General features: G+C 46.5%; 1 protein-coding gene across 1 annotated transcript in view; it reads right to left on the minus strand.

Annotated features, from left to right (window-relative positions):
• Window positions 1-1,308: 1,308 nt before the first annotated feature.
• Window positions 1,309-13,161, minus strand: part of TRIM71 (tripartite motif containing 71) — a gene marked incomplete at its 5' end in the record, with an annotated part of 68,601 nt that continues 56,748 nt past the window's right edge. The window contains 2 exons of the mRNA XM_079113979.1: window positions 1,309-2,897; window positions 7,962-8,096. Coding sequence (XP_078970105.1) covers window positions 1,446-2,897; window positions 7,962-8,096 — 1,587 coding nt within the window. The 3' untranslated portion in view covers window positions 1,309-1,445. The remainder of the gene's footprint in view (window positions 2,898-7,961; window positions 8,097-13,161) is intronic.

Genomic DNA, 13,161 nt, shown 5'->3' on the forward strand with positions numbered 1-13,161 from the left:
TTCAGGTTGGGATGATTTGGTTTACAAATCCTTTACATTCAAAGGCCCTGGGGGTGGGGGGTGGGGGCAATTCACGTTAACCATGAGGTCCTACAGAGTCACTCGGGTGCAACGATTCTGTAAGTGGCCCAAGCAGAGGGTAGGGGAACGGGCTGCTCTGATTCATTGGATGGTTAAATGTTCTACTTCCCTGAACTTCCAAAGCAGGAAAAAAATTGTGCTTTAATAATAAAAGTTAATTCCTTTGCTTCTCTTCTCAGGAAAAGAAACTCCTAGCATTACAGAACACTCACTTGGGGGTCAGGGCAGGACCCCTGCCCCTCCTGAACAGTCCCTGGTTTGGGGATGCCGGGCTTGGCCAGTGCCCTCTACTTACTCCCTCAGCACATGTCAGTTCATGTCTGAAAACCCTCTCTCGGAGAATAAGGATGGTTTTCTCCTTCCTTCCACTGAACTCTTTATAACCAAAAACGACCTAAGAATAATTAACTTTTGAGAATACTTTTCATTAAAAATCCTGAGCTATGTCTATTTTTTAGAAGCCAAAGTATGAAGAGAAAAGGTTCTTTGGGATGTGGTGTGTCATTCCCAGCTCTACTCTTCTGGGTGCACGACAGCTTTAAAACACACACGCACGCATGCACACACCACACACCTGCGGCCCTTAAAAGAAACCAAAAATCAGATACCCTAGAATACGAACGGTCTGCTTTTCTTGGCTAGCAAGCCACAGCCACATTTCCCAGGAATAAAAGAAAGACGCTGAAAGGATGTTAGACACACTGAGGTAATAAAAGGAGAACAGAGGAAAAGTCCTCTGTTGCAGCATTTTAAAAAAAAAAATTTTTTCCCAAAATTAAAGAAAAAAAAAATAAGACCACATAACACAATCTAAACCCACATAAACACAGCATTCTCAAAAACACAAATACTCTATAATTATGAATTTTAAATCCTATTTTTCCCACGTTTTATAGACTTTTTTTTTCTTTTTTTTTTTTTGCTTTCTTACTTAGTAGTTTTTGGGTTTCCTTGGCTCAATCTACAGACTACACCCCGCCACACGCATCCAGTGCCCCTGCAGCCATAGAGATGCTAGGCTTGTGCATATCGCGCCTCACGCGGGGAACGAGGGAGATGTGAGGTCCACTGAGGAAGGGAAGAGGGCCTGCTGGAGGAGGAGATGTAAAGATTTATGAGGTAGATAGACATTATCACTTCACAGGCTCTATCCCTGCACAAAAGACAAGTACATTCATCTGTAAAAAAATAAAGATGAGGTAGGACTTAAGCAATGTTGTACTTTTCTTGTTCTCTTAACAAAAAGAGGCAAAAAGAAAAAAAAAAAAAAAAAAAAGAAATTTCCCTGAGACTGCTTCTTCTTTGAAATTCAAAAAGAGAGACGAACACGCACACCCCCAAACACAGAAACCTAGAAGACGCGATTAGAAGATGAGGATTCGATTGTTGCCGAAGTCCACCACCACGATCATTCCATCAGGGGTGACTGCGATGCCGGAAGGGCGGTCCATCTGCCCAAAGCCACTGCCTTGAGCGCCAAACTTGCACAGGAAGCTGCCATTGGCCTCGAACATCTGTACCCGGTGGTTCCTGGAATCCGCCACAATGATGCGCCCTTCCTGGTCCACAGCCACACCTTGGGGGCGCAGGAACTGCCCGTTTCCGGTGCCCTCTGAGCCCAGGAAGCGTGCTGACTGGCAGTCGGGGTGAATGACCAGGAGCCTGTGGTTGTTGAAGTCGGTGACCACCAAGTGGCCCTCATGGTTGAAGGCCACACCCCGCGGGGAATCAAAGTGCTTCCAGAGAGCCCCCTCGAAGCCATATTTATTCAGGAAGACCCCATCAGGCCCAAACAGCTGGATCCGGTGGTTCCGGGTGTCTGAGACTAGGATCTTGCCCTCAGAATTCACTGCCACATCCCAAGGGTAGTTGAACTGTCCATTTTTGGTTCCTTTCTCACCAAACTTGAGGAGGAACTGGCCCTCGAAGGTAAAGATCTGGATGCGATGATTGTCCTTATCAGCCACCACGATTCTGCGTGAAGCATCACAGGCCACCCCAGCTGGTCGGTCGAACTGCCCCGGCCGGGAGCCCAGGGTGCCAAATTTGTGATGGAAAGAGCCACAGGGCTTGAATACCTGGATGCGGTTATTACTGCGGTCAGCAACAATGATGTAGCCCTCCTTGTCCACGCTGACACCCCAAGGGCGACAGAGCTTGCCGTCACTGTCACCCTCACTGCCAAAGCTCAGGCCTGGGAGCCCGATGCCCACGTAGCTGCGGCCTGATTTGACCACCACCTTGAAGGGGCTGTTCTCAATATGCTGGTTGCACATGGTCACCGATACCAGATGCTCACCCTCCAGCTGGGGCCGGTAGCTCACCACATAAGTTCCATTTTGCTGATCACTCACCTCTGCACCAAACAGGTTGCCATCAGGGCCAAGGACCACAGCTGACATGAGGTCACCTCCTGAAAGGCGTGGCTCACCATCATGGTCATAGCCAATGACAGTGAAGGAGGCAACCTTACCCTGGAGGGCCCGCTTGAGGCCATCACCTGTGGCCTTAGTGAGCGGTGCAAAGGCCCCACTGCTAACAAACCCAAAGGACTTGATGGCGAGGTATAATGCCTGGTCAGGGGGTGTGAACATGATCCGATCATCTTCCTGAGGTTGCAGGAGGCTCCGTACGGTCTTCAGTTCCTGCACTTGGGCCAGCATCCGGTCTCGGGCCAGCAGGATGTCCAGTGCCCTACCCTCCTCCAGGACCTGCTGGACGGCACTGATGGTGCTCTCAAGCTTGTTGAGGTTTTGCCGCAGTTTCTCAACCTGCAGATACAGAGACTTGGCTTTCACCTGGCGAATCTTCTCTACCTGGAAGAAACGGTAAGAGCAAGGAGAGAGGACACAGGTTTAAAAATTAAGTCCTCAGCATCCACAGGTCACATACATGGATTTAAGCTACTGCAGACAGAATACCTTTGAGGGGGGAAATGCGTCTGTCCTGAACCTGTACAGACTTGTTTTCTTGTCAATTTCAGAGAGACCCATGTTGGGTCCATAAACAGTCTATAAAAAGACCATTACCTGGCTTGGGGTTGGAAGTGGCAGAGGCCCCACTTAGCACATGCAAGGACCTGGGTTCGATCCTCAGCACTGCAGAGAACCAAAAAAACCCACAACTGGCTTCTATTCGCCAACAGAACAGTTGAATCAACCCCCACACACTCCAAAAAAAAAGTCTAATAAGCAGTTCCAGGTTACAGGAAATGGCTTCTAGAGACGTGACAATTAAATGCAATGAGTGATTCTGGACTGAATCCTGATGTGGGGGAGAAACAGCTATAAAGAACACTACTGAGATAACTGCTGAAGTGTAACTATGGTCTGAGGCTTAGACACCGTCACTGTATCAAGATTAACTTCCCTAACATATACAAAGTCCTGGGTTCGAACCCCAGTTCCTTTATTTAAAAAAAGGGGGGGAGGGGCAAGGCCCCAGCAGCTGGGGAGGCTGAAGCAGGAGAATCAAGATTTCAAAGCCAGCCTCAGCAGCAACTCAGTGAGACCGTCTCAAAATTTAAAAAAAATTAAAAAATAAAAATGGGGTTGGGGATGTGACTCAGTGGTTAATTGTCCCTGGGTTCAAGCACCAGCAGTGAGGTGCAGGGTGGGGAGAGAGACACAAAAAGATAATTGAACTCTTTTTTTTTTTTTTTTTGGGGTGGGGGCGCTAACTTTTTGATTTTGATAATGATACTGAGGCTATGTAACACACTCAAGTATTTAAGGAGTAGAGAGGCCATCTCTCCAATATTTCAACTTCTTCTCAAATCACACACATGAATTTAAACAACTGTGGATCAAAAATATTTGAGGAAAATTGTATCTATTGGACATGTATAGATGTTTTTCCTTGTCATCCCTAAATAATATGGAATAAGAATTATTTACATAGGGTTGGGGGTATATAGCTAAATAACAGAGCAAGTGCCAAGCAAGCGCCTGGTCCTGTATGCCCAAGACAGCCAACAATGAAACAATGAAATTATTTACACAGTATTTACATATATTTTGTATTATAAGTAAGCCAGAGATGATTTAAAAGTATAAAAGGAGTTGGGTGTGGTGGTGCACGCCTGTAATCCCAGCTACTTAGAGGCTGAGGCAAGAGGACTGCAAGTTAGAGACCAGACTCAGGAACTTGAGGAGCCCTTGTCTCAAAAATAAAAAGCAGGGGCTGGGGATATAGCTCAGTTGGTAGAGTACTTGCCTCGCAGGCATGAGGCCCTGGGTTCGATCCCCAGCACCACGATTGATTGACAGATAGATAGATAGATAGATCTGATAGAGGCAGGGATGCAGCTCAGCAGTAAAGCACACTGGATTCAACCCCTGGGAAAGAGGGGGCGGAGGGGAGGCGAAGAAGAAAAGGAGGAGAGAGAGAAAGGAAGAAGGAGGGGAAAAAGAAAATAAAAACCGTTCTAAAGTAGCGGACTGACCTGAATGGATTTGTGCTGGCCAAGGTCTAGGTGTGTGAAGCATGACTTGAGGGGGGCAAACAAGGAAGTGGACACCAGCTATCACTCAGGTGAGGGATGACTGGGGCTGAGACAACAGAGGCGGCAGTGAAGAGAGCCAGGAAAGTGGCAGAAAGGACAGTAGAGGGGGACACAAGACTTTTCTCTACCAAACACTGGATTTTGACTGCAGGTATACCAGGAGTCAGGGAGTTCTTCAAAGAATTCTTTCTCCCTGTCTCTCACACACAAGCCTATATGCATCAAGAAGGGAAGAGACTTCACGTGGAGATTCTAGGGCGGGGGCGGGGTTCAAGATTACAAAAGCCCCACACACCCAGTAGCTCTCTGCCTCTGTGTTTGCAGGAGCGCAGAGGACTGAACCCAGGGGTCGCACACGGGCCAGTCAAGCACTTTACCACTGAGCTACGTTCTCAGTCCTTTATTTCCTTATTTTAAGAACAGATTTGAGAAACTTAGCTAGGAACCTAAAATGCCCTGCATCCAAATCTAGAGAGAGCAAACATTTGGAAACAACAAAAAGCCCTCTACATCTAAAAAGCTATAATATATGGACATATACTCTGACCTATAAAAGAAACTTCTTCTTCTGAAAATTCTCGAATCATCTGGACATATATTTTGTCTGACCAATGAAAAAGAACAATTCTCAGTTGGGGTTTTTGTGTGTGTGTGTGTGGTGCTGGGAATCGAACCCCCCCGCCTTGTGATTGCAAGGCAAGCACTTTACCGACTGAGCTATCTCCCCAGCCCCTCAGGTTTTTTTGTTTTTTTTTTTTTAAATAACTTTTTTTTATCCCAGTGCCGGGGATTGAACCCAAGGCCTGCCTTGTGCTTACAAGGCAAGAACTCTACCAACTGAGCTATGTCAAGTCCCTCTCAGTTTTTTTTTTTTTTTTGGCGTTCAAACACTTAAAAAAGTTCCATAACTCAAAGTGATTTACCCTGTGTGAAGGAAGTGAAGTTACCCAACAAGTTTTCACTGTTTGAGGAGGATCATGCTTCTGAGTACTCCACTGAAAGCCATAGAAAGTCTATTTCAGATAAGGGCCCACTGACCTCAGGTCTGGATTTTAATCTGATTTTCCCTTGAGCGGTGATGACTGGTGGTTTTGACCCATTCTGTTCCCTGTGGAACCAGGATGTGTGTACATTTAAGCCAGGTAGACTTAAATGAAAGAAGTTTTGTCCTTTGGTCTAATACTGGGCCAAACCTCTACCTTTGGTTCTGACCCATGAGATTATGCAACTGTAGCTATAGCTCACCATAAGGTAGGCAGCCCAGTCCACTAGAGAGTAAGGTACAAGAATGATAGGATGTGTCCAGATACATAACCGGGTGGTCTGGCAAATTAAGACTTAATCCTTACACTCTTCTATCTTAATCTGCAAGAAACAAACCCTTACACGACAAAGAGAAACCCAGAACAGAGACAGGCAGAAGGCTTTGCTGGGGAAGAGCAGAAAAATGAGTAACTATCCCAACAGGGGGGAATTTCACCAGATCAGAGGCAAGGAGCCAAAGCAAAAAATATATATAAATGAGACTGAGGGGCCTTCAGAATGAACCACCCTGTTGTGAAATTATTAGAATGGGAGCAGTAGAAACAATGGTACAAGAAGGGCTGGCTCTTCCTTCCTAGCATGCTTCTCCTAGACACTTGATTTTCACTGCCCCGAAGAGAACTGCCTTCTAGACAAGACAGTGGTCAGCCTCACAGGAGGTGAGAGCCACCGAAGTCCCCCAACACAAAGGCCTTTTTCATCAGGAAATCCAGAAGAGCCAGTTTGTGGCAGAATTCACTCCAAAGCTCTCAGGTTGCAAGAGGTGGGCCCCTCCAGTTATAATTAACATTCGTGGGTGGCACGGAATTGGCAGACCCAAGGGGACATCTCCGTGTCTGAAAACGATGCGATATCCATGAAGGCATTCGAAAACATGTGCTGGATTAAATCTTGGGACTAATCCACCCCACCCCACCCCCACTCTTCTTGTGAGGCAATTAAACCATATCCCTTAAAAATATCCCTTAAGAAGTCAGAAGTGGCAGGAGAGTTCTGAGGTTAACTAAATGGAAAATGCCAACGTAGCCTAACAGAACATTTCAGGGCACAGTGGTTAATAGGGTCACTTTCAGAAATGAAGACACCATCTCTCCCGTCATCTACTGAGATCAAAACAAGCCCACAAATGCATAAGTATGTCCTGTTAAGTCAGCAATGTGGTCTTATCTGTGTTCAGAGAATGTTAATTATAGTTAAAGAACCGGCATAGGGTACTGGCCCATTTATAGACATAACTGCATCTTCCTGGGTGGGAATACAAAATCAGAAAAGGAAAACCTGAGATGCTCACCAGGGGTGGGGTGAGTGGTCTTTCTAGCCGATTCTTATCTGAACAGCACACCAGCCGGCTCAGTGCTCTTTCCTGCTCCGACAGGAAGAAAGGGCACACTTGTTGCCCTCCCAAGTGGAAAACTGACTTCTCACAGGGTTCAGGAAGTGCAACCAGCCAGGACACCAAAAATAAGAATGTTTCCTACCAGACTGCCTTGCCCAACAACAGTTTTGATTGTTCTCCCTTCTTTCTGCCTCCTTTTGAGTGTGTGCAATATAAAACTTGAGACTCCTTCCAGTCTTGGTTACCCAACTGCATCTGAAAAGGCCTCTTGTTGTTTTGCTGCACACACAGCACCCACAATGTTCCAGAGACCAGCCCCCTCCTCTTTCTGGAAAATGACCAAGTGTTCTAAACCCAGAGCTTAGACTAGGATTCCTGTACAGTTCTGTTGGTTGGGGTGTGTGAGTGTGTGAGTGTGTGTGTGTGTGTGTGGGTGTGTGGTGTGTGGTGTGTGGGTGTGACTGGGTGTGTGTGGTGTGTGTGGGAGTATGGGTGTGACTGGGAGTGTGAGTGTGTGGTGTGTGGGTGTGGGATATGTGTGTGGTGTGTGGGTGTAGGTATGTGTGGGTTATAACTGGGTGTGGGTACGGGTGTGTGGTGTGTGGGTGTAGGTGTGTGTGGGTGTAAGTGGGTGCAGGTGTGTGTGGTGTGTGGGTATGACTGGGTGTGTGTGTGGGAGTATGGGTGTGACTGGGAGTGTGAGTGTGTGGTCTGTGGGTGTGGGGTATGTGTGTGGTATGTGGATGTGTGTGGTGTGTGGGTGTAGGTATGTGTGGGTTATAACTGGGTGTGGTGTGGGTGTGGGTATGGGTGTGTGGTGTGTGGGTGTAAGTGGGTGTAGGTGTGTGTGGGTGTGAGTGTGTGTGTGATGTGTGGGTATGACTGGATGTGTGTGGTGTGTGTGTGGGAGTATGGGTGTGACTGGGAGTGTGAGTGTGTGTGTGTGTGTGTGTGTGTGTGTGTGTGTGTGTGTGTGTGTGATGAGCTCCCCAATACCTTCCACAGCAGCTCGCACTCCCGCTCCTCCAGGGCCTTCTTATGCCTTGCAGTCACAGCCTTGACCTCCGACTGGACCACCTTCGCCTTCATCTCCACCTGTTCTGCCACCGTCTGGGCCTGCTCGATGCTCAGCTAGGGAGAGAAGGGGGGGGGGGGAAAAACACCTTTGAGACCTTAGAACATCCTTCACTCCTCGTGCATCTATTTCTAGCAGACGTGAAGAGCTAACAGCCAGTCCACTTGATCCACTTTCTTGGAAAGAAAGCAGGCACTCAGGGAGAGTGGCATTTGTTAGATATGTAACTGAAGGAGCTGCTGGCAAGAGCTGGGTTTCTTTGTATGAGAAATGGCACCTACACGGTGAATGTCAGGCTGTTAAGAGATTGACACAGTGAAACCAGTGGAGCTGGGTGGCTGCCGAAAACCAGGAAAAGAGGATCAGATATAACGTGTTCGCTCTGGACACACAAGAAGCTTTCCCAGATTTAATGGCCTGACTCCTCAACCGGGGAAAATCCTACAGGCCAGGTCTGTCTCTCGCACGAGGAGGAATAACGGTTTAGTAGCTAATCAATCCATCAGGGTCCTGCCAAGTCATCAGCAACTTAGCTTGTCCCAGCCTGAACCGACACCAAGTGCTCACTGGGAGTATCACCTATTCCAAATAAGAAACCATGCCCTGCGGTCAGAGACTGCCGACACCCTCCCACACCCTCCAACCCTGTACCACCAGCCCCAGTAAATCGGCAGGTTTAATCAGACATATTATTGTTCATAAAAAATTAATCCCGACAGAAGGCTCCGTGTTTTCATTAATATTACATGATGAGTGTTCAAAAGCCACGAGGATTTCTTTGAGATACTGGGGGATTAAATCAGGGATTCCAACCTGACTGCTAATGGAGCAACAAGTTTCAGAGCAGGTGATCCAATTAAAGGACCTGGGAGGCAAAAAAAAAAGGGGTTTGGCGGTTCCCGGCGGCTGAGGAGTAAGGGAGGGTGATGGAGCATCCATCCAGTTTCCCACAGACTGAGAGGAGTCAAGAATATGTCACTGCTGTTGCTAAAACCTGGGGCAGTCCCGGGCCAGTCAGGCAGGTGAGTCAAGTCAGTTTAACCCAAGGTCAAATCCCAGCTCCTCCTAGTTCTAAGGATGAGGGCACCTTCCCAGTACCCTGCAACCCTGGAAAGGTGAACGGGAGAGAGATGCCTGCCATTTAGGTGGGAAAGGTGAGATGACCTATGGCTGGAACTGGAGTTCAACCACTTATCTCCACAGCTTATATCACAAACGAAGCTGGACTGTCACAGACCTAGGGCAGATTCACATTTCTTTCCTTAATTTGCTTTGAATTGTGATAAAACACACATCAGGAAATTTACCGTTAATGACACTGAATGTTTTCCCACCATACAACTAAACAGCTCCAGAACTTCGCCAACACCTGAAAACAAAGCTCCCAAATCCATCAGGCAGGCACCCGCCAGCTTCTCTTTCTCCCGTGGCAACTAAGCTACTCTCTACAGATTTGTCTGTTCTGGAGATTTTCTACAAATGGAATCGTACAATACATGACCTAGCTTTTTTGTTCGATGGTACCAGGAATCAAACTCAAGATCTCATGCATATCAGTCAAGAACTCTTCCACTGAACCAGAGTCCCAGCCTGACCTTACTCTTATGAATGCTCTTCCAACCCAATAATTGTAACTAGTGTCAGGTATAACCGAGGCCTCTACTTGCCGCATTTAATCCTCTTGGGTCCAGGTAACAGCTGACACATTCATGGCATGCAAGTAACACTAACAGTGCAGATGACCCAAACACCCATGGCTCAAATAACTACCTGGTTTCTCTTTTCTGCCCCAGTTCCTTACAAGGCTTAAGAACCCACTGAGATGGTCCCATTTGGTACTGGGCAGATCTGGTTCACAGCCTGTGAGGCCGTCTCTTCCAAACTCACCCTGTTTCAAAGCCCAATGAAAAATGCCACTTCTTTTGGCAAACTGAAGTGTACCACACCTGTCCAGAGTGTTTCTGTACCATCTTTACAGCCCTGTCCCAAGTGCTGTGATGTGTCAAACTGATTACACAGTCCAAGGCACTAAAGTCAACCGTGGTGTAACATAAACATTATAGATTGTAGGGATAATCTGTAAGTTTTATATTTGCACGTCTTTGGCCATAAGCATGTTTACCAAAACTCCACCCAGCTGCACTGGATTAAACACTGTCCTCTAAAACTGTGGGTACATCTGAAGCCTCAAAATGTAACTCTCTTTGGATATAGTTCATATAGAGAGATGTAATTAAGAAAAGTTTATAAGCTGGGCACAGTGGCACATGCAGGAGGACTGCAAGTTGAAGGCCATCCTGTGCGACATTAGGGAGACCCCCCATGTCAAAATACAAATTGTGAAAAAAGGGGGTTGGGGGTACAGCACTTGCCTAATATGTGTTCTCAAGATCCTGGGTTCAATCCCCAGGGAGGGAGGGAGGAAGAGAGGAAGTTAAGTTTATAAAAGAAAAAAGGTTTATGCTAGATTACAGGGAGTCTTAAATCCACAACTGGTGTTCACAGGCAGCCTTGTGATAACACCGACACGCAGGAGAAAAAGAGCCAGGCAAGTCACAGATGTAGAAATTTAAAGCAATACAGGTATGGAACCAAAAATTCTGGTGATTACCAGAAACTAGGGTAAAGAACAGAGAAGTCCTCCTCAGAGCCAAGAGAGCAAAGACTGCTGACTCCTGGATTCTGGACTTCTGGCCTCCAGACCATGAAAGGATAAATTCTTAGTATTTTAAGTCGCCAGTTTGTAGTTGTTTGCTAAAACTCCCCCTAAGAAACTAATACAGAAGCCAACAAATTGAAGCAGATAGAGCCATTGAAATGACCCAAAAGATAAAAACTTAGAATAACCAAGTTAAAAAATGTGCCTACAAGCAGATGCCAGAATGGGACTGATACATTTTGAACATGTCAGACTGTTGGTCAGGATTCCAGGGAAATAAATAGAAATCTCACTAGACCTTTTTTTTTTTTTTTCCTTTTTCTTTGTACTGGGGGTTGAACCCAGGGATGCTCAACCACTGAGCCACATTCCCCAACCTTTTTAAAAAATATTTTATTAGAGACAGTCTCGCTGAATTCCTGAGGCTGGCTTTGAATTCGCGAACCTCCCGCCTCAGCCTCCCAAACCGCTGGGATCAGAGGCATGCACCGGGCCCTCACTAGACTTTTGAAGGAAATGGTGTGGGAGAAATGCTAGGGCCAATCTGTGTCTACTGAGTTAGACACAGATTCTAACTGCAAGAAGCATTCCCTCAGCAATGGGGGAGGGGACACGACAAAGGGAAGAAAGCTGCAGTCAGAAGGACCCAGAGGTCATACCCAGCTAATTCTGGAGCGGCCAAAGCTGGAGACTAGAATCAACATTGTTGCCAGGGTGAAAAACAAAAATGCTGCTGCTGTTAAGAACTGGAAGCCAAAGGAAGAGTCCTTTATCCCAATTTGTGGCCTGAAGCATCACAGTCTCAGAATGGCAGAGGGTGGGAGTGGGGGGCTAAAAGTGGAAAGAACTTAATACAGGCACCACCTCCTTTCAGCACACAGCCAGTGTCCAAGTCAGTGTCTGACCAAGCACACAACACCTCTTAACACCCAAGAGAAAGCAGAGCTGGCAGACTGCTTCCTATTTATCTCTACGTCATACAACTGTCAAACTGATTCTTCCAAAAAAAAAAAAAAAAATTAGAAACGCAGACAAAGTGGAAAAATAGCGGTCCCTTATTCCTACAGGGCAAGGACTGGTGGCAGAGAGTGACTGGTGTGACACTCCCTTTGCACAGGGATGTCCTGGCTGCCCTACTCACCTCTGGCCCTAAGGTCTCAACCAGACTTACTCCTTTGTTTCTTCAGGTGCCTGTAGGTCCTTTTGTCTATCACCCTGTTCTATGGCAAAAATGGTTTCTCCCATTTTTTCAAACAGACAGGAGGGAGTCAAATCTTATTGCAATCTGAGCAATTGCTAAGCATGCAAGGATACTATCATTCCTTAGGTTGGGAAGCACAAAGTAACTCTATGCAGAGGCAAAATGGAATGAGGGTCATCATAAGGTATATGCAACTAGTTCCCACTCTGAAGCAAGGCTTTGGGGAAACAGGCACGTGTGTTGAAGGGAAATGACAATAGGTAGCAGGGCTGGGTCAACTTTCAAAACAGAAAGGCTGGTCTGCAATAAGAAAAAATAAATTCAATGAGCAGATGCTAAAAGAAAGAACACATGATCATCTTTCAGAAACAAACAGATCTAAGCCAACATTTCAAAGCTGAGGGTCTCAACCTAGGCAGGGGGAATCGGTGTGTGCCAGCCAACTACTGAGTTGGGGCTACTTCATATGGAGTAGTCTAAAAAAGGCCAAATCTGAGTTCTGAAGAGAAAAATTCCAGGTTATAACTAGGGGTATCTGCCACAGGGACAGTGGTGATTGGTATTAAAGTGTCCTGTAGGTCAGATGGTAAGAGAATGTGAACATCATCCATACACTCTAACTCTCCTATACTGGATATGAGGAACTACTATGGTCCACCCTAAATTGTTGTTTTTGTCATGTTTAACATCTTCGAAGATAGGATTCATTCTAATATTGTCAGTGGGCTTTTTTTCCTCTTGGTTACAGTCAACAACATCGTAAATGTGATAAAATACAGTACTTAACAATCAAAGCTGTCTTATATCATACGGTACACTAAAAACGTCACACTCAGCTGGGTGTGGTGGCACACGCCTGTAACCCCCGCTTCTCAGAAGGCTGAGGCAGGAGGATTAAGCTCAAGATCAGCTCTGACAACTCAGCAAGACCCTGTCTCAAAAATAAAAACAGGTTGGGGCTGGGGTGGTGGCCCAGTGGTAGAGTGCTTGCCTAGCATGTGTGAGGCACTGGGTTCGATTTTCAGTACCACATATAAGTAAGTGAATAAAAAATAAAGGCCGGGGGCTAGGGAGATAGCTCAGTCGGTAGAGCGCTTGCCTTGCAAGCACAAGGCCCTGGGTTCGATCCCCAGCACCCCAAAGAAAAAAATAAAAAAGGTCCATCAACATATAAAACATGCTTTTTAAAAATTTAAAAAATAAAGACAGCTCAGTGATGCAACTCAGTGACAGAGCTCCTGCCAAGCATGCAAGAGGCCCT

The sequence above is a fragment of the Sciurus vulgaris genome (assembly GCF_902686455.1).
Source record: "Sciurus vulgaris genome assembly, chromosome: 16".
In the NCBI taxonomy this organism is placed as follows: Eukaryota; Metazoa; Chordata; class Mammalia; order Rodentia; family Sciuridae; genus Sciurus; species Sciurus vulgaris.